The following is a 22,556-nucleotide window of genomic DNA, read 5'->3' on the forward strand; positions in this document are numbered from 1 at the left end:
CATTTGTAATTCATAGAATACCTTTCGAAATTCATAGAATCCCATTTGAAATTTATATACTTTCATTTGAAATTCAAAAATTTGAATTTCATAAAATTCTATTCGAAATTCAAAAGAATTGCATTTGAAATTCATAAAATTGCATTTGAAATTCAAAGGATTACATTTGAAAATCATAACATTTGATTTGAATTGCATAACATTTCATTTGTTATTCAAAACATTTAATTTTAGATTCGAAAAATAATATTGGTAACACCCAAATAATATAACTTTGAAATGAATTGTTATGAATTACAACTTAAATATTATGAATTACAAGTGAAATGTTATGAATTTTAAACTCTGCATATTTCAAATTTTTTTAATTTTTTTAATTTTTTTTTTTGGAATTTCATATAAAAAAGATTAAAATTACAAATAAACTGTTGTAAATTACCAATTACATTTTCGAATTACAACTGAAATGTTATGAATTGCAAATTTATAGTTTTCGAATTACAAATGAAATTCTGGAAATGCAATTGAAATGTTTTGAATAATATTGGGAAAATGGTACAGAAGACCCTTAAGATGTTTTCTTCAAATAAAAGACCATTTAACCCTTTGTGGCCCAATTATGCCCACAGACAACAAAATGTTTTAGAGGTTATATTTTATATGCAGCTAGTAGTTATATATACCCTCAGAATTATTTTTGATTCTTGTAAAAATAAATATAGAGAATAATTTAAAATGATTTTTCTAACAGAATTATTTTTTGCTTGTAAAATTAAATATAGCGTATATTAATTGAAATGATTTTTCTGACGATTTTGCATTTGGTTTTCTTGATTTTAATTTTTCCGTACTGTACTATCTCCCGAATGCAAGGATATATCGATGTCAAATTTTGTGCATAACCTATTTATAGTACGTTTACATTATACCAGATTTCGTTAACCCAATGGGTTTCAATTGTCAATCCCAGTGTATACATGTCAAATAAATCCTCATAGAGTAGGTTAATGCGGTAAAAAGTTCTAATGTAAATGTCATTTTAGGATAGTTGCATTAAATCTGTGAACAGAAATTTGTTCTAAGATTGCGAAAAAAAAATTCGGGGCTCAAAGGGTTAAACGATTTATATAGGCAGAAGAACATTTCAAAGAATACTTTACATATGAGGGCAGTTCAGAAAGTTTTAGCCTAGCACAAAAAGTGCGGTGAACACATGATAAATTTTGTTTCCAACTGGCAACTCCTTCATATAGAAAGAGGTGTTCAAAAAAGACGTATCCGCAATTTTTTTACAATGAAACCACGCATTTATAATTTTTTTTTCATTGTAAAAAATTACGGATGCGTCTTTTTTGAAAACCTGTTTCTTTATGAATGAGTTGCCAGATCGAAACAAAATTTAACATGTGTTCATAACAGAGATGGAAGTTTCCAAAACCCTTAACTATTTTCTGTTTATACCTCACTTTTTGTGAAGGATTTGCCGAAAATAGATCGAAAAAACAACAACAAAACAACAACAACAAAATTTAACAAATATATATGTGTTCAAATAACAAGATGGAAGTTACCAAAACACTTAACTTTTTTCTGTTTATACCGCACTTTTTGTGCTAGGCTAAGAACTTTCCGAAATGCCCTAGTAGAAGACCCTTCAGATAAAAGACTCTTTATAATTATTCTGCGGAAAGAATTTAGAACCCTTTCGATAATTGAATAGTAGTTTACCTTCTATATGCGGAGGTTCTCTAAAAGATATCATATTTATAGAAAACCAATATATTCTAATTTTAGAAAGGGGAGCGTGAGAAAGAGGATAGAGAATAGAAATGAGAAATAAAAAAATGAAATTCTGTGCAAACCCTGAAACCTTCTTAAGAGAAAAAGTAGTCTAATTAAAAAAAGAAACGTCTACGAAATATGTTATTCTAGCTAATAAAATAAAAAAATATATGTTAATAAAATCGTTAAAATTCAGTTTGAAATTTGTTCAAATTGAAACATGTAATATCCTTACCCTGATTTTCAATATTATCTATTTATTTTTACTTAAGCGCCTAATTTAAATATTTGATTTATTTATTTTTTATATATTATTTTCAAAGTTAAAAAAAAACATTAATTCTTTTCTTGTTTTCTTCTTCTTCTCTTTTTAGATTATTTCAAAAGACGTTTGTTTTTGTATAGTATAAGTATATATATAAGTGCAGTTACTGATTCGATTTGATTTCTTTTTTTTTGTCATTACCTAAAAATTTAATAATAATAATAGTTTTATATAATAAATATATATATATATAAGTATGTATATATATTGTTGTTCTTGTAGGTAAGTTAAGTAATTTTTTGTTGTTGTATATATATAATATAGTATATAATCTTAATCATATATATAATTTTTTGTTGACATCACCTTTTTTATTTAATTCTTACTTAAATTGTTTTTATTAAATGTGCTGGTTGTTGTTGGTGTGTTGTTGTTATTAAACCGTTATAACTTGTTCTGTTGTTGTTGTTGTTTTTTTTAACTGCCAAAAATTTACTTGTTTGATTGTTTACTGCCATTGTGACAGGACGCTGCAGCTGCTGCTGTTGAGGACGTCGATGAGATTCTTTGGCTTTGTTGAAAATCCATTTGCGCTGATGATGATGACGGCGATGGCGTTGATGATGTCCGATTGGTATTACACGAATTCGGTTTGTTTAGCAAATTTGCCGAACTACTGCCACTGGCATTGTGACACGCGGACATTTCCACATCACTGGCGGCGGTGGCGGCGGCTCCCAAATTATCCTGTGACATTTTATTACTCTCCTTCAGGAGATTCGACCGGCTCTCATTCGAACTGAGGGCCATTCGCTGCATTTGCCGTATAACAGTGGCGGCCAAATAGGCCTGCTTCCAACGCGATTTGGCGAAATTCTTTTTGAGTTGTTCTGAAACCGTGGCATGGATATTTTTATTGCCTGCGGCATTGCCCGAAATCCAGGGATGGGCCAAGGCCTGCTTGCAGGTGTATCGCTTCTCCACAGAGACACACATCAGATGGCGTATGAAATCCTTGGCCGAATCACTGATGTCATCCCAATAGGGTGAGTCGAATTCAAATTCACCCTTGAGTATTTGGGCAAAGAGATTGGCATCGTTTTCGTCGTAGAATGGTGGATAACCACAAAGGAGGATATAGGAGATGACACCTATACTCCAAATGTCCACAGCTTTGCCATAGGGCCTCTGGGCCAAAACCTCGGGCGCCACATAGCCTGGGGTACCACAGGCTGTGGCCATTATACCGGAATCTTCCATTTTGGACAGGCCAAAATCACTGATCATAATTTTGCTATCGTCATCCGGACTGTAGAAGAGTAAATTTTCCGGTTTCAAATCTCGATGCACAACACCCTGTTCATGCATATAGTCAACGGCCTCCAAAATTTGTCTTATCAAATCGGAGGCATCCTTTTCAGTATACGAACCCTTTTCCACAATACGATCGAATAGTTCACCACCTGTTACCAATTCCATGACCAAATAGATTTTTGATTTATCCTCGTATGTTTCATAGAGCTGGACAATATTCGGATGTGTGAGACGTTCACCGCTTCGAGTATCTGCTGCCGTATCATTGTTGTGATGATTGGCACTGAATCGTCGCAAGACTCGTATCTCATTCTCCAGTGATTCTTCTTTGCCTTTGAGTGCTTTTTTGTCGATAATTTTCACGGCGAAATGTTGGCCGGGATTTTCTTTGCTTTCGGCCAGGCGTACCTCGGAAAAGGCGCCAGTGCCCAATAGGCCATGTAGATTGTATTTATCCTCAATGGGTATGGTTTTGTTGAGTTCTTTGATGAATTCTTTGGATTTGGTTTTTTTGGCCGAATCCTTTTTACCAAACAGCGGCATTTTGAGGGTACGTTTGTGTGTGTGTGGGTGGGTGAGAGAGGGTGTCTGGAGTGTGTGAGTGTCGAGTTGTGTTGTGTTGCTTTATTTAACTACTGCCCTTATTTCCTTCCGCTTCCACCTCCGATTCTTATTAATGTCTGCCTCAGCCAGCCAAAAACTGTTCGAAGTTCACACTTGTTTACCCCTCCTCCTGCTGTTGCTGCTGCTCTCCTTGAAGCTCGTTGGCTTTTCCAATTATTACGATATTGTCTCACGCCTTGCCCTCAGCCGTGGCAGCAATATTATTATGTATGTAGCAGAGCAAGAGTTTGTAGGAAAAATCCCTTGGAGCTTATTATAAATTCCAGAGGCCTGGCTGCTGTTGCTGCTACGCCAGCTTACCTCAGTAGAAAAAGCCCGTCAAATGCCTGCCTATGACGTTGTCGACAGCAGCAAATGCTGTGTGTTTGCGTGTGTGTGTGTATGTTTGTGTTGCTGGAGAATTTTCCGTTTTGTGTATGGTGTTGTTGTTTTTTTTATTCTTATATTTTTTAACACTTTTTTACATTTTTTCTGGTTTGAATGGTTTTGCTTTTTAATTTTTCGTCGACGTCGTTGTCGTCCTACGTTCGTTCGTCTTTGTATCGATTTTAATTTACATTCATAGCCGTTAATATAATTTTTACAACATTCTTTAGATTTATTATTTTTTTGTAATATTCAATAGATTTTTTAATTGCTTTGTTTTTGTTGCTGCTGTTATTTTGCCAATTTTTTATATTGCAAATTTTTTTCTTATTTTTTGTATATCTTTATTTTCATGTTGTTGTGTTGCTGTGTTTTTTTTTTCTCCTTTGCACTTAGTAAACCAGTTAGATGAAGATGTTAATAAAATCAATTTTATTTTCTATTCTTTTTTTCTTCTACTAATTTCTTATTTATTTTTATGCTTCGAATTATTAAAACCGAACGTTTCCGTTTCTTGTTTTTTTTCTAATAGGAAAATTTTCCTCCTTTTTTCCAATTAGTTTTTGGTTGGTAGTACGTCACACACGCACAGGAAAATTATATATCTCTCATCCGTACCGCGTACCGTTTTTTTTTCTTTCGTTTGATTCGTTCCGTTGTCTCGTTGACCGTGTACTTTGCAGCGCCGAGTAGAGTTAATGAATGTATGTATGTTATTCTCCAGTGAGTGTAACAGTCAGACACAGTTGGCAAAAACAAAAAAAAAAAAAACAACTTCATGACATGAGAATGAATGCTCCCCAATAGGAAACAGACACACACACACACACTCTCTCTCTCTCTCGCCCGTACAAACTCTCAGCAAAAATAAACAGAATCCAATTGAATCAAAATGAATGCATGGCGTTGCCAATCTGTATGAAATTTTCATTTTTGACAGCAACAAATATACTTTGTCGTATGCGAAGGGGAGAAGAGGGGGAATTTGTTTGTGTAAAGTGAGAGCCCACAATGGTAGAGAGCAACCATCACTTTTTGCTTTAACACAAAGGGGTTGCAACTTGCAAGAGTTTAACAATCATTTGTAAATTATGTTATTCTCTCTCTCACCCTCCCTTCCTCTCCCTATCTCTTTTGTTAGGCACTCTGTAAGTTGTTTACAATGAAACATTCTTCCATATGGAAACATTATTTTCGTTTTCACATCTTATTTAATATGGCAGCTCTCATTCAATACATTCTCCATATTTTCCATACAGATTCCAATTAAATGAATCGTTGCGATTGGAACTTAATTGATACAATTAAGAAGCGTAAAATCTGAATTTCATTATTATAAATGTCAGCGCTAAAATAAATCAATTTAATAAATTTTATTGTGTTTTTATTGTCAAGAATATTTTATTTTCGAATAGAATCAAATAAATATTGGATATAAAAAAATTATACGATTTGCTAAATAGTATAGTGTTTTAAGCATTCGGAATTATTTTGAATCTGCATCTTTTAATTTAAAGTCTCGGCTAGCATGAAAAACGCAACTAGTCATAGAAGACTGATATTTCACTACCATACCACAAGAAACGAAACTTCCGGCAAAGGTTCGAGCCATAACGGAATGTCTATAGTGATTTAGTTCAAACTGTAGACTACCGGGTTACGCAGGGATCATCGGCAATGAATCTAGAAGTAGACTCACGGAATTCGCTGAATTTTATTGCTTGGCAAGAGGGAAGTTAACACAGCGATAGGTCATCTTACAGGACAACTCATCACATGAGATGCAATCACATCCGCTGAAGGCATACAGGGAAGGAAACGTAACGTTTTAGTATTTCCAATGTCTCTGCCTAATTTTGGGTAATTACCAGATTGGTCCGAACTTATTTTTCTCTTGATAATTTAGTCTAATTAAGCGACGCAAATATGTGGCTATACGGCGAAGTCGATTTAGTATTTATTGCCTATGAAGTATAAGACTATATCATGCCAGTTGTAACCATAGTGCAGTATAGTGGCTCAAATTGCACTTCACAGCTATGCTTTCTCCAGCTATAATTTAATAAAATCAATCCAAACCTACTAAGTTTCTTAAAGTAGACGTTCGACACTTAAGAGGATCCCCCCCCCCCATTCTCGGGGTCAAAAATTCTTTTGAAATTCTACACTAATTCAAGAATGTCCCTACAAAATTTCAAGTGAAAATCTCAAGAACTCTTGAAGATATAGGCGATTTATTGTGTCAGCATCAAGTGACGGCTGAATGGCTTCTCAAACTTTAAATGCGTTTTCTCTTTTGCGAAGTGCGGGCACGATAACTCAAAAACTAATAACCCAATCGATTCCAAATTTTTACACGTTTCTCTGTGAGTGTATAGCTGTCGTATGAACAAGGATAAAGCCAATCGGTGAAGATCTTCCTTATTTTTTTAACTTGGTATTTGGTCAAAAATCGGCAATTTTCCAAAAATATTTTTTCAAAGGTCCGCCTTTTGTTAATTTTAGAGCGAAGTCAATAATCCTAGTTCATACGAGAGCCAGACATGTGCTCTTTCTAACACCGTTGGAATTTTAGGATTCCGATGTTGTGAGGAGTTATCATGCCCGCCATCAAAAATAAGGACTTTTCTTTGATCACAAAAAACAACAACAAAAATTTTTTGTAAATTATTTTTCTTCCTTTTTAAATCATCAAATATATATGTGCAAAGTTACAAATCTCAACAAGCATTGGTATTCAAGAAGGGGGGGAGGTTCCCTTAAATGGAACAAAAGATGCGTATTGGGCGCCAGATAGAATTTCAGAAAATGCGCTCCAATCGAACAATATATTTTTTAAAATTGAATTTCGTTTTAACGATTTTCTCTGATTAAATTCAGTTGATATTTTTTTTTATAAAATAAACTGACTTTATGTAAGTATTTCATCTTATTCGATTACAACACCTCACTTATCAATGCAAAAATGAAATTACATGTTCTTACAAAAGAGATTGACAATTTTAAGGATCAAAGTTGCATTGAGTTTGTTTTACGACAGCCGAAGTAAATAGACTAAGTTCAGGGACTTCGTTCAAATAATACTATCAACTTTTGCTAACAGAAGATTGACAGAAAAGCCCATATCTATAGTCACAATTTATTGTGGTGTATTAGCAGCAAGTTCGTGACGGTTTATTGTCCAAATTATATTTCTTTCTTTTTATTTTGTCTCATTTTAACACTAACAACAACATAATAATAAATGGGTCAATATCTTATGCAAAGACAAGAATGAATTATCAATTATTTGCTACGTTTGTCAAATAGATAATATATAGGTTTTCCAGGGTGAGATAATGTTATAACCAAATATTTAGAAAAAGTTCCAGTTATATTAGAACAGTGTTTCGTGACTTAGAACAAAGAATAAACTTTTTAAATACGCTCTATGAGTTCGCCTTCTTTGAGAATTCGAAGTGATTAACACGAATTTTTGTATAAATTGCCGTTCCAACTTTTTTTTGTATAGATTCTTGTTCCACGTTTGAAAATACATATATTCCTAATTTAGCTGACGGAATCAATTATTCGGCAATGAAAATCCCTTCATGAATGACTAGAAAAAAAGTTGATCATCACCATTTTGTATGTGGTTCAAGGAAATAAGGTCAAAATTAGCACAAGGTCTCGAGCATGACACAATGAATAGGTAGCCCATTTAGAGCAGCTGATGTCTTGATTAACTGTCAAAGTGCGTAATTTCAACTTGAATTCGATTTGTAATGTTGCCATCCATGTGAAATATTATAAGGAAAAATTTGACAGATGGTCGAGACCATGGCACAATAAATTGGTAGTCCATTTAGCGCAGCTGATGACTTGATTAGGTTAGGTTTGGGGATGTGCAGTCACATGTGTGACTGCAACACTCTGAGACCGGTTAGGTCCCCGTTGTGATCATCCACAAGAAGAGATACAGTGAAGAGAAGAGACCAAAGACAGATCTGTAGGGGAGAGAAGATTAGTAAATTAAAGGAGTGAAGAATGAAGGTCGATGGCCCTATGAGTCAGACAGAAAAAGTGTTACGTGCCAAGGTTGTATGCTCCTAACGACTTCATGTTTCAAATTATGCTGTAGATTAGAGCAGGTTCAGTTGTTGAGAAGAAGCTTGTAAGCCAGGGCTGGGCAATGACACAGGAGATGCTCAATTGTCTCCGTCTCCTCCTCGTCAACACAGAGTCTACAGTAATCAATTGCATCAAGATCCCATTTACTAGTAAAAGCCCTGATGTTGCAGTGACCAGTGATGATTCCCGTCATCACTCTAATTTCAGCTTTGCTCAGGTTCAATAGTGAGTGCGTTCTTTTGGTAGACAGCCAAATGGTCGGCCAAATGGATCTTGACACGTTGCACCTAGGTTCGTTGTGCCAAAGTTCACAGGCTATTTCGTCAAAGAATTCCTCAAAATTCCTATAGAAAAGACATATGGGAGGTTTGATTGAGTCATCAGTTTCTAGATCGGTGGATTGAGATACTCGTCTAGCTAGTTCTTCTGCTCTTTCATTACCCAAGATGTCACAATGTCCTGGTACCCAACACAACCGATAGCTATGGTTAAGTTCTTCCAGAGCTGATCTACACTTGAGTACGGCTTCGGATTTGATATGACAAGATTTGATGGCTTTAAGAGCCGCTTGACTATCCACAAAGATAGTCACCGGTTCAACGAACCTCAGCATCCAGACTTTTTATCAATTCCGCTGCCTTCCAGATCGCGAAGATTTCAGCTTGGAAAACACTACATTTGCTATCCAGCTTGTAGGTTAACTCAAGGCCTAACCATTCACTCTAGACGCCTGCCCCAGTACCTTCTTCCAGAGGAGGGTTACTTCATTTCCAGTCGTCTCTACTAGGAATAACGACATCTACATCAACGTCAAATCTAAGGATTGGTGATATAAAGTCGCTTAGTTTAACGCGTTGGTCCAATGCTATACCTGGTTCATTCAGAACACTACTATGCCCAAAGGTACAGTTCCGCCAGAGTATTTGTTCATGCAGCCTTAGGGCGCTACGCGCAGTCTGACACTTAATGCTGAGGCCCAGAGGCTTGAAATACAGCATTGCGTTTAAAGCTGTTTATGGCGTACTCATTCCGGCTCCTGTAACTAAAATCGCGGCGGCTCTTTGTACCTTGTCTAATTTACTGGATGTCGACTTGAGGCTCAGACAGTTCCACCAAACAAGAGAGCCATAGGACAAGATGGGCTTCACCACAGTTTTATACAGCCAGTGTATAGTCGTGATCAGGGTAAAATTCTAAGATGATCAAGGCATTTCCGCCCGTCCGACTGTTGTAATCACGCAATATTCTGAAGGAATTGAGGTAGGATGCTGAAATTTTGCATAGGTTTGTCTTTTGTCTGCAGGCAGGTTGGAAGATGGGATATATCGGTCCACGTTTAAGCATAGCTCCCATATAACGGTACATCCCAATTTTCGGCATTTTGCGATTTTTGAGCGCGTTCTTCAACCGAATTCGCTGAAATTTGGTATTTTGTTATCGTATATGGTAACAAATCACGCCACCAACAAAATGTTTATTATCTTGAATGCTCTATAATCTATTTTGTAACATCTATATCTTAAGAGCAATATTAATAAAAATTGAAATATTTATTTACAGAAAGTATACATTTTTAATTTTTTTTTAACATGCCATTCGACATGCATAACATTTTACAACGTTACCTAAAATCCAACGAGGCGTACAAAAATATTCAACTTCCCCACTATGTCGAAATGTTTTGTACGGCCGTATTACCCAAATACGTCGAGTCCATATCTCTTAGCGATCTAAACAAAGTCGAGAAATAAACTTGAAAAATTATAAATTTTGTCTAATTATTTCATATTCTTATTGAAAATACATATTTAAACGGCATATACATTAGAACTTTTTACCGGGTTAACCTACTTTATGAGGATTTATTTGACATATATTCAAAGGAATTGACAATTGAAACCCACTGGGTGAACGAAATCCGGTTAAATGTAAACGTACTGTTATACGGCATTTACATTAGAACTTTCTACCGGGTTAACCTACTTTATGAGGATTTATTTGGCATATATTCAAAGGAATTGAAAATTTAAACCCACTGGGTTAACCAAATCCGGTTTAATGTAAACGACCTTTTACTTTATGTTTGGTTTCTTTTTTTAATCAAATGAAAAAAAAACAAAAATTCGTTCTGTCATATTTGAATTTTTTTTCAACTTTGAAAATTCGTAAAATTCGGTAACATTCATATACATAAATGCATGTGTTCTACTTTTGTAGTGATTTATTTTATTATTTATTATTATTATTTATTTTTCAAACAATTTGAAAATTAAAAAAGTTGCCATTATTCATTTCCCAAATGAGACTACTTTCTGTAATTATGCCATGTAGCTGACAAATCCACATCATTTCATTTTAATACTGGTCTAACAGCTATGATTTGATATCTCGATTTACAAATCGAATCGATTCAGAAGGCACAGTCTATACGCGCCTATACGTTTTTTTCATATCTCGCATATGAACAATTTCGTATAAACCTAACATGACTTCTTTCACTCTCACAGAGTGGTAACTCTGCATACTAACATGTGTCTGTTAAAACAGCTGATTTGTTCCATTTACTACCAATTTCATGCAGTTGACATTTATTTCCTAGTCACATTAGACGTTGTCGTTGTTTCCCCTTCTATTCATTATTTTATTGTTATTTTCTATTAAAGAAAAGGTGACAAATTAATACATTTTAACAAAAATTAAAAAAAAATATCACATTTATCTAAGACAGAGTGTGTGTGTGTGTGCGTGCATGTTTGGGAGACAGATGAGCAAAGTCCATTGATAAAAATCATAACAGTGGCCTTCAGTGAATGTACACAGTGTAACGTAAAATAAAAATCACTGTCAAGGTTTATTTCTATCAAAAAAAAAAAAAAAAAATAAAATAAAATAAAATAGGAAGATAAAACGTCAGAAGACAGTAGCATTGTGCGTCGTGAAATAATTATGATGACGTATAAAATACATTTTGCCTAAATATTGTGTAATTAGTGTAAACAAATTATTTATTTTTTTAATATTTTCTTAGTTGAAATTCATCATCATTGTCGTCAGTATTAAGAGAGATTGTGTTTTATTGAACGGGAGAGAGAGAGAAAGTGCTGGCAAAAAGTGGAGGTTTGTGCATATAACTTACAATCGGAAATACCTTTAACGACATAATGTAAGTAACCTCCTATATGATTAATTGTTATTAATTTATCATCATCTTTATCACTCATAGATTTATCAAAATCCCAGACCACAGGCAAATGATTGTGAATTCTTTATCTATGCAAAAAAAATAGTCTAGTCACATTTTTAGCTTATCTCTTTTCTAAGTAGAAATGCTGATAGATGATAAGAGTCCATGGGAGAGAGTCCATGGCATGATTTGCTTGTGCCGAAATATAAACAATTTTAACATGATGCAATACATAATGAAAATATTATTTAATGGCCAAAGGCATTTTTTGAGAAATACTAAATCAAAAAAAAAAAAACATTTTGAACATGGAATTTTGTACATATCTTTGATTGTACATTGCCCCGGAGAAGATAAATATAAAATATTTTGATTCCAGGAAGTATATTGGAAGATAACGCACCACCAATCAGGAAATTTTAGATTGTTGGGTAAAAACGATATTGCGAACTTTGTTCAGCGAACCGATTAAGATAAACAATTGTCATAGATAGGTATGTTAATCTGTTTCGGTCCGAAAAATTCTTGTTCCAGCTAACATTTCGAACAGGAGCAAGTTGATTTAAGGGGCTCATCTTGATTATGTCAGCTTTTCAGTCGGGGATGCAACAGTTTTGTACATATCAGGGGATATTTAGGAAACCTATATGATTGTTGAAAAATATTAACCCTGCTACTATGTTAAGAGCCATTTGATGACCCATAACATTTTATCATCATCGTATTTCTTACTGTTGAAATATATATAATTTCAGTAGTGTTGTCGGGTTATTTGGGAATACCATTTGTATTTTGTTTTTGCAAAATAGTGAGGCTGAATCCCAGTTTATTGTTTTTATAAAAAAAAAACTATTAGTGGGGAATATGTGTCCGCCGAGGGGTAAGGCAGGGAAGACTATAGTTTCGGATCTCGCCACTGATCCTCATCAGTTCCCTTAGTTTTTTGTTGGGGTATTCTCCCCAGAAGCTACTTATTGCTTCTTTACAAAAAACCCAAAAAAAAAAAAAACTAAGGAAACTGATGAGGATCAGTGGCAAAATCAGGGATACGTAGTCGAGCGCAAAAGTAAACTTTTCGATTTTTACCTTTGACTAAAAAGTCGATTTTTAGACTTTTCGATTTTGACCTTTCACGAAAAAGTCTACTTTTCGATTTTCTCAAAACTGTTCAAAATCGATTTTCGACTTTTACTGTCTTCTGCAAATTTGATTTTTTGTATGAATTATTGTGAACAGATAAAGTAAAGTTCCGGAAAGTGAAATTTTTGGCAATTTGAGCTTTGTGATAAAAAAACCAAGTATTTATGAAGAAAATCGATTTTTCAAGATCGACTTTACGATTTTCTCATAGATCAAAAATCGACTTCGACTTTTAGACTTTTCAATACAAAAAGTCGATTAATCGATTGGTCGAAAGTCGATTTACTTATCCCTAGGTGAGATCCGAAAAAATGCAGTTAAACTTTTGGTATGAACTATATATTTTTATACCTTCAGCCTTATGGCTAATCGAAGGGAATAATCGATTTCATCCAAACTTACATTTGAATATTTCTTCAAACATAGAACAAAATCGAAGATGGGGAATATCGGTCCACTTCTTCTGGTACCTCTTTCACAAAATGGTAAAAATTGTACAAAAAAAAAAATAAATGTTTTGGATTATCCGATTTGGACCATCCGATTTGAACCATCCGATTTGAACCAAACTTTGTACAAACTATTATCTTTACCAAGCGTAGATGAAGTCCGAAGATCGGATCCATTGGTCCACTTCTTCTGGTACCTCCCCACAAATGGTCAAAATTTTAAATATTTTTAAATCTAATATTAGGCGAACGAAATGTCCAATATGAAACAAACTTTGCATAACCTATTATGTTTACAAAGCATAGATTAAGTCCGAAGGTGGGATGCAATGGTTTACTCCTTCTGGTACCTCCCCCCACCAAATGGTCAAAATTGTTCCAAAAATAAATATTATAATATCATGCGAACGGGCTATCCGATTTCAACCAAAATTTGTAAAAATATATTTACCAAGCGTAAATGAAGTCCGAAGATGTGATGCATTGGTCCACTCCTTCTGGCACCACACCCCTACAAACAACATTTTCAATATTTATAAATCCTAGATTAAGATCCCCACCAAAAAGGCTCTGTATATTAAAAATTGACAATTTTGTTAAGTTGAAACAAATTGAATAATCGATTTGGTCAACATTGAATTTGAAACCTCGTTGATAAAAAGGCTGCACTAGAAGGAGATTCAGGTCATTTCGAAATTGGGGATCTCAAAACCTAGAAATTTGTATTGTCAATATATGTAGGTGTAGGACCACTAACAAATACAGATCCAAAATCGAATGTACCGCCCCATATTAGGACTCATTTAGTTTATTCTGTATTAAGAGAATTTACCAGGCGTTTTTTTTGTTTTTTTTTTTGTTTTTTTTTGTTTTTTTTTTTTTTTTTGTTTTTAATACGATATAAATGTATACAATTTTTATTTCAGTAACACATCAAGATGACCGTAGGCAAAACTAGGCAACTATTGTTATTATTCCGTCCCTCACTGAATCTACCATTCAGACGAAACAACTCTTCATATAGTTCGACAACTAATGAGCCAAAACAAAGAAAATTTGCCACAAGAGATGTAAGTAGAGTTTAGCAGCCATAAAACCCAAAATCCTTTTTCTAATCAATAACTTTTTTGTAACTTGTTTTCAGTTTGAAGAAATACAAATCCCTGTGCCGTGGGGTCACATAGCTGGCAAATGGTATGGACCAAAACACGAAAGACCCCTGGTGGCTTTACATGGTTGGCAAGATAATGCAGGAACCTTTGACACGTTGGCTCCTTTACTGCCACGTGACATCCCTATCCTGGCCCTTGATATGCCCGGCCATGGTTTATCATCATGGTTACCGGATGGCATCAATTATCACTCCATTGATTATGTTACCCTTATTAATCGCATTATGGACGAATATAAATGGGATAAAATTTCCCTAATGGGTCATTCGATGAGTTCAATAAATAGTTTTGTCTACTGTGCCCTATTCCCGCAGAAAGTCGATTTGTATATTGGATTGGATGTCCTAAAACCTCTAACACGGTCTGCCAAAAGCATTGTTGACATATTAGGTGAACGTATCGAAAGCATATCAAAGGTGGAGCGGAGAATACGTAATAAAAGTGAACCTCCAGCCTATGAATGGGATCAATTGGTTGAACGTTTGCATGTGGGCACAAATAAATCTGTCGATATGGATACATGTAAATTCCTGCTGAAACGTAACATTAAACCCTCCGAACATGAACCTCATAAATATTATTTTTCACGTGATGGCCGTCTGAAGAATTCTCTGTTCTATGCATTTTCACAGCAGGTGCCTGTGGAAATGGCACGACGTATAACCTGCCCACATTTGTTTATTAAAGCCCTACAGGCTCCTTATTACGAACGTAAGGAATATTATGACGAAGTGTTGGCCATATTGCAACAAAAACCTAATTTTGTCTATCACGAAGTTGAAGGCAGTCATCATGTGCATTTAAATGAACCGGAAAAGGTGGCGCCTTTAATTATTTCATTTTTGGAAAAATATAGAAGTTAAGATAGATTTATGTCAATGAGTTTGTGTGTGTGTAAATTTATGACGTACGAATGTTGTTATACTTGTACTGAACGCAAAAATGTAGGTTATTTTTAAAGCAATTTGTAAATAAATTTAAGACTTAACAGTTCTCTTGGAAGTAATGCCAATTACATTTAGTTCAAAAAACATCACGTTTGCTGTTTAATTTTATTTTTTTAACTAACAATTTTCAATCATTAGAGGCCTAAGTTATTATTCGATATGTGTTATTATTAATATAATATTCATTATATTCTCTCCAGAGAGGCTGTCGTATAAATAATTTTAATAGATAGCCCAAACTTTTATATAAAAAAATTATATTTTAATTAATAAATAATACAACAAAATATTTTCAGTGCGTAGTGTCTAACCAGCTAGCAATGTTTGACGAGATATCTGATGTTAGATTTACCAAAAAAAATATCAACATTTGTCAATACAAACAAACAAACATAGGAACAAGGTCCTCAAGTCGATTGCCGGCAGCACTTGGGGCACAGATAAGAAAACCTTGTTACAAAGCGATAGGTCGGTCTGTGGCTAGCTATGCGGTTCCAGTGTTATCTGCGAATTCCAGTGACACGCAATGGAGAAATATTCAGACCTGTCAGAATGCCGCCCTGAAGACAGTGCTGTCACTGACACCAGTGGACCATCTTCATGATGAGACGAAGATCCTTCCCGTACGTCAGCATAGCAATATGCTTTCGTTGCAGTACCTGCTCGGGTGTATCAGGACTCCCCCACCCAGGCGTGTCAGGAAGGATCTGCATGATCTAGAGAGAGAGAGAGGTCCAACGATACAAAAGGGAGCCTCTAGATCAAGTTGCCTATCGAGCAGGTCTGAATGGCATTCATACAGATGGAGTAGCCGCAGCGCTGAACGGTTACAAAGTGAATGCCGTCCTCGGAGCTCACCCCCGACCCATAGCATCTGAAGAACGTCAGCTGCCCAGACAAACCAGAGTAGTTTTGGCCCAGTTACCTTCTGGATGGTGCAGTCGGCTCAATTCGTATTGGGCACGGATTGATGACCAGGTGCAGGATATCTGCCCAGCATGTGGTACAGGCCCTCATACCACATTGCACATATTCAATTGCCCAGCCCAACCTACTCACCTCACTCCGGAAGATCTGTGGTTACAGCCAGTGGAGGTAGCTGCATTTCTAAATCTGGAGACAGAACTGGAGGAAACTTAACAGGAAATATACAATTCATATAAACTGCTACAACAACAACAACATTTGTCAATTTTTAGGGTAGCCCATATCATGGTCCCTCTCAAAATTCGTTATTTTGGTTGTTTGGGCAGGGTTTTCCACCGAATTGGCTATATTGAATGATCGATATGGTCCACTTGTTGAGAAAACCCCCCAATATTCGCCCTTCTTAAATTTCGTTATTTTGGGGATTGTGAGGGAATTTTTTAACCGAATAGGTTCTAATTGAGTGTTAAATCCTTCTACCAAAAGTTGATCATGGCCTGATCCATCATATATCTACGGTCTCTAACAATTACAGGTATTTTTAATGTACTCCTCATGGTGGAGAGTATACGAAGTACGGCCTCGACAAGTCTATATCAATAGGGTTGAATAATATTACAAATAACTCATCTCCGAAGTAACCTTCTGTTTTCTTATTGCGATTGATCATCTGAATTTACAAAGTAGTTCAATTTTTTTCATATCAATAGTTTTTTTTTCAGTACAATAGTTATAAAAATTATCAATTGAACCACTACCTCATAAAATAAACAGCCCTTATAGTGCAAACGTTGTCATAACATTTGTCCTTTTAACAATATAACTTAAGTATTTGATTCTGTTTGTGTTTTTTTATTTTTAATAAAAATTTTTTTAATTAAAAAATATTCTAATGTTTTTTTTCATTTCATTTAAAAATCTTCATACATTTTAAATACCAATGTATGCTCAAATGTTAACGGCGGTGTTGCAACGAAGAAAACAATTCCATAATTCTTATCCCTCTCTCTCTATTCTTGCATAGCTTCTGGTTGCTCCGTTTTCTTCTCTTCGTCATTATCCTCACATGTTATCAGACACTCATCATATGTCCACTTGGGATAGACACGTTTAAACAAATACATAAACACCGTATCGTAAGAACGTAACTGGCCATCGAAATAGCATTTCATGTGACCATGTGTACCCAAAGATTCCTTAATATGACCGAGACGACCACATTTGGTACGTAGTTTGACGGGTTTGAAATATTCCACATCTTCCTTGTTGAAGAACATATAACGTATTGTGGCCGATTTACGATTAATGCGCATCGGATGGCCACTGAGCACAACACGTTTCAATATAATACGATCTGGATTACAGGATAGCAGGCAGCCGCGAGCAACCAAGGCTAATGTTGAATCGGGATTGGTTTTGAAGGCCAATATGGGGGCTGGTGGGAATTGAATGGGAGCATAGAAGGTGGCACACACTGTTGTATGGGGTCGGAAATAACGTTCGAACTGTAAGAGAAAGTAACAAATATAGTTATTAAGAAATTGTCTTATTTCTACGGTCTATTTTTTGAAGTCATTTGTGATTTTATTCTCTTAAAATGACTGCGATTTGACTTGGAATCTCTTACCTTATGTTTATCACCATTGGTGTGCTGACTGAATATGGGATTGACGACAAATCGACGATAACCACATTGTATAATAAGTCTTTCCTTAGATTTGATGGGTACTTCGGAATCGGGTATTCTTTTGAGTACCGCATTCACCACCGACATTTGATGCTCGTGAGGCAATAGACCATAAACAATGACATTATCGGTCAATTGAGCCGATTTAAAAGCTTTCCATTTGCTTTCTGGCACATTGGCAACAAAAATGGTAATATACCAACCAGGCTGGAAAAAGCGCAAAAGGAAGAATTGATTAATATATAATTCCAGTTATTGTTTTATGGTAAAACTTACCACAGCACCATCAATTTCCTTGGCTTCGTTTATGATACGCCTCTTGGTACGTTCAAAGTTTTGGAATTGATAGATGCGAGCATAGTCGTAGGGTAGATTTTCTTTGGGATCCCATGGCGAGGTTCTAAAAAGGAAGGATAAAAATAAAAAAAACAATTAAACATAAAGTTTGGTTCGGCCGGGCCTAAACCACTCTCCATGAGGTGTGTACATTTTAAAATAAATAAAATCGGTTTGGTTCCTTATATGGGGGTTATTTTTAAATATATGAGCCATATTGGACATTGTCAATATATCTGTTATCCTCTGAGAAATGAAAATACTAAGTTACAGACTCTTCAGTAGGAAAATCCAATAGGCGTGGATTTTTAAAGAACGTTTTCTGAAGAAATATCAGATCAATTGGAGTGGATTTTTAAAGAATATTTTCTGAAGAAATATCAGATCAATTGGCGTGGATTTTTAAATAATATTTTCTGAAGAAATATCAGATCAATAGTCGTGGATTTTTAAAGAATAATTTCTGAAGAAATATCAGATCAATAGGCGTGGATTTTTGAAGAATATTTTGGAGATCTTGTATGCAACTGTCTTTGATATCTCCCTAATTTTCATCTTCTTCTTCAAACTCACCTAAACGATTCCAATCCACGGAATTTTTGGAATCTTGTACGTGCTGGTATATCCAATGGTGTATCAATTTCATCGGGCCACATTTCATCAATGCGAGCCTCTTTAATTTTTTTCATTGTTTCACGTTCTTCTTGGAAATCCATTTGTTGATCGTATTTCTCATCATTTATGGCAGCATCCGATACGGAGGCAGTATCAACATATTCTTCGGTATCTGATTCCGGCTGCTCACATTCACCATCAAATGATTTATTTTCACAAGACATAAATTCATCTTCATCGTTGTCTTCATCATCCTCATCACCATCCATATCATCATCCTCCTCATCATCTTCGTCGGCCTCAACTTCTTCAACATCTGGAATCCAAGCTGCCTGATAGGCACTATAACCTTTGGGTACACGTTTAATTAATTTCATCTTTTTCGTTTCCTTTTGTGATTCGGCTATTTCTTTTTCTGTCGGCCAGGTTTGTTCAGCATCCATTGGATCGGGTATATTTTCCGATTGCAAAGATGTTTGTTTATTGGGATCTGCCTTGGCTACCAAACGTACATCTGATAAATCTTGATTACTACGATATTTATCTAATCTATAGGGATCTTGTGGTGCATGTATTTCAGACATTTGAAAATCACCCAAGCCAGTAATGTGTACTAGGCCGTTGACATCAAGCGGCGTGCCGCGTAAGAAACCGGTAACTTTGAGTGTACCTTCATCTTCGGCAGGATTTGGATTGGGTATAAATTCAACGTGATCACCAAAGAGATGGGGACGATTATTGCGATTGTAGATAATGTTCTTCTTCTGGCCACCAATGCGACGCATTACATTAAGACCTGGAAAAGAGAAAAATATCTGTCATATAACAGCACTTTCCCATCTTAATTTTTGTTATTGTAATTACCTTCCATATTGGTGTCCAACTGCATAATTTTTTCTTTGGGCAGCAATTTCGAAATGAATTTCTGCACCGCGGCCTTTGCGCCACTGCGACGTTTCGGATTTATCGATTCCAAATCCATGAGTGCTACAATGGGTGTTGGTATACTTTGAGCTGAGATCATATTGAAAATACGATGTCCCCATTTATCAAAAACATCATCTTCACCCATAGCGGCGGAGGTTAACATTAACGTAGTATCACATACTTTCAGGTAATCGAGAACAGTTAATTCATTGCCACGACCCACTGGTGGTATAATAAAGGCAAAACGTTGTTTAAAACGTGGCAGATTCATGTAAGTAACACCCGAAGGTGTACGTTCCACAATAGCCTCTTCATCGCAACTTTCCAATATGGCCAATGCTGAACGGGCATCGATTTGTTGATGCATCGGCAAGATGCATACCAGGAAGGGCGCGGTGTTTTGGCCACCCAATTGACGTTTCAAAGCTAATGCCTCCTCACGTTTGTTTTTACGCATCTGTAAAGAAAAGCAGAACAAAATGTAAGTTCAGAATATGTATTGGAAACACACAAAATCTTACTTGGCTAATTTGATTACGCCTCTGTTCCTTGCGCTGAATTTGTTTATGCTTGTGTGAAATGGCCGTATTGGATACCTTGCCTGGAAATATTTAAACTTTTAATTAAAAAAATTGAATTTATTTCCCTTCCAAAAGACCACCTACCTTTCAGGGCATTATCAATGGCACCCTTGGACCGATGTCTACCGGTTTTATGTGCCTTATTGGCTTGTTTTAACGGCCCAGGCCGATGAAAAACATGATCCGCCATGATTCCTTCGTATTTTCAATTTAATTCCTTAAAGTTTTACACTATTTTATTGAATTTGATTAGAAATTTCGTTTTAGAATTATGGAAGCACATGTGTTTTCGTTTTCACACAACAATTAAAAAGAACAAGCATTTGACATGTTGCCTCGTTGTTGTTGTCTGTCAAAATAATAAAAACATTTCAGTGACAGGGTGTTTCACATAATTGTTATTTTCATGGTAATTGGGTATGTTCAGTGTTCAGTGTGTGGGGAGAAAAAAATAAATAACAGGTTATTATTTATAATTATTAAAAAATCAATTTACCTTCCTTTTAAATAAATTAACAATTATTTCAATAATTAATAACTATAATTTTTATAGTAATACATGATGCAAGGTGTAGTTAAATCAATAAGTATTGAATAAAGTACTAAGTCTCCAAGTAATGGGTATGTTCAGTCCGATGTAACAGTTTGTTCAGTGAAGACATTAAAGCAAAATGCGTGAATTTTTTTTTAATTTGTTTCTAAATGATTTATTGGACTATAACCTCTTTTTTAAGAATATTTTTAAAAATGATTTGTAAAGAATATTTTGTGAAGAAATATCCGAGTAATAGACGTGGATTTTTAAACAATATATTTTCTGAAGAAATATCAGGGCAATAGGCGTTGAATTTGTAAAGAATATTCTGTGCAGAAATGTCCGAGTAATAGACGTGGATTTTTAAAGAAAATTTTCTGAAGAGATATCAGGGCAATAGGCGTGGAATTTGTAAAGAATATTTTGTGAAGAAATATCCGAGTAATAGACGTGGATTTTTAAAGAATATTTTCTGAAGAAATATCAGGGCAATAGACGTGGATTTTCAAAGAATGTTTTGTGAATAAATATCAGGCCAAAAGGCGTGAGTATTTTAAGAATATTTTATGAAGAAATATCAGTGAATAGGTGTAGATTTTTTAAAAATATTTTATAAAGAAAGGTCAGGCCAATAGACGTGGATTTTTTAAAAATATTTTATAAATCAATATCAGGCCAAAAGACTTGAATTTTTGACGAATATTTTATGAAGAAATATCAAACCAATAGGCGTAGTTTTTTATGAATATTTTATGAAGAAATTTCGAATATGAGTATGAGACCTGAATTGTTTAAGAATATTTTTGGAGGAACTTCGGAGAAAATGTGCCGACGACATTTTAAGAATAATTTTGTGGTTATATTTTGAGATACAAGCATGACGTTTTTTCAGGCAATAATCTTGGGTTTCTAAGACTATTTTTACCAAGGAATATCATAACACAATAATCTCTCTTGTTAACGATTAATTATTTGAAAAATAAGACCTTCAAAAATTACACATATGAAACCAAAACAAACATTTCCGATATCGAACAATTGATTTAAAACTTCCTACTTCAACAATGTGATTATTTCAATTAATTTCTCATTATTCAATTCAACTCGATTCGTGCAAAATTTATTTCAAGTTTTGCAATTTGATTAAATGATTAATTACGTTGACGACACATCGAGTGTAAACAGTCGGATTGTTCGTTCCACTGGACAAGAGGTGTTGATGTCGACGATGATATGGCAAATTCTTGTTTAACAAACAGTAGCAAATTTCGCACTTCAACATTATTTTTTATGCGTTGCCATTATGCCAATAACAAAATAGAAAATTAAAAAACATAATTAAAGTAAAATTCAATGGAAGAGATGCCCAAAGGCATCAACATTCCAAACGTTGTGGAACGACATTGACCACCTAAAGAAGACCACAATTTCAATACGATTCGAAATTAATGAACAAGTTTCTAATTGTCTTTTCCTTCTGATAGTGATTTGGTGACTTGTTACTATTATGCATGGCGAGAAGTATTCCAAAAATCATTAATGACAGTGTGTAAAGAACAACATCGTTATGGGGACCATACAATTGTTTTGAGTTA

The 22,556-nt window shown here is 34.9% G+C and overlaps 3 protein-coding genes across 3 annotated transcripts; 1 reads left to right on the plus strand and 2 right to left on the minus strand.

Annotated features, from left to right (window-relative positions):
* Nucleotides 1–2,539: 2,539 nt before the first annotated feature.
* Nucleotides 2,540–3,924, minus strand: LOC133328920 (calcium/calmodulin-dependent protein kinase type 1). The gene has a single exon (XM_061537430.1). It carries the CDS (start codon nt 3,902–3,904, stop codon nt 2,540–2,542), a length of 1,365 nt encoding a protein of 454 aa, XP_061393414.1. The 5' UTR covers nt 3,905–3,924.
* A 10,248-nt stretch (nt 3,925–14,172) lies between these two features.
* Nucleotides 14,173–15,269, plus strand: LOC133328922 (probable serine hydrolase). The gene is made up of 2 exons (XM_061537431.1): nt 14,173–14,304; nt 14,379–15,269. The coding sequence occupies exons 1-2, from the start codon at nt 14,173–14,175 to the stop codon at nt 15,267–15,269; spliced, it is 1,023 nt and encodes a 340-aa protein (XP_061393415.1).
* A 2,021-nt stretch (nt 15,270–17,290) lies between these two features.
* Nucleotides 17,291–20,760, minus strand: LOC133328930 (pre-rRNA-processing protein TSR1 homolog). The gene is made up of 7 exons (XM_061537438.1): nt 20,511–20,760; nt 20,367–20,446; nt 19,783–20,302; nt 18,877–19,714; nt 18,244–18,367; nt 17,908–18,174; nt 17,291–17,785 (listed from the first exon to the last, which is right to left on the minus strand). The coding sequence occupies exons 1-7, from the start codon at nt 20,614–20,616 to the stop codon at nt 17,291–17,293; spliced, it is 2,430 nt and encodes an 809-aa protein (XP_061393422.1). The 5' UTR covers nt 20,617–20,760.
* Nucleotides 20,761–22,556: the final 1,796 nt, after the last annotated feature.

The sequence above is a fragment of the Musca vetustissima genome, unplaced genomic scaffold, assembly GCF_032173495.1.
Source record: "Musca vetustissima isolate MV318-11 ecotype Yass unplaced genomic scaffold, APGP_CSIRO_Mvet_v1 utg2113, whole genome shotgun sequence".
Lineage (NCBI taxonomy): Eukaryota > Metazoa > Arthropoda > Insecta > Diptera > Muscidae > Musca > Musca vetustissima.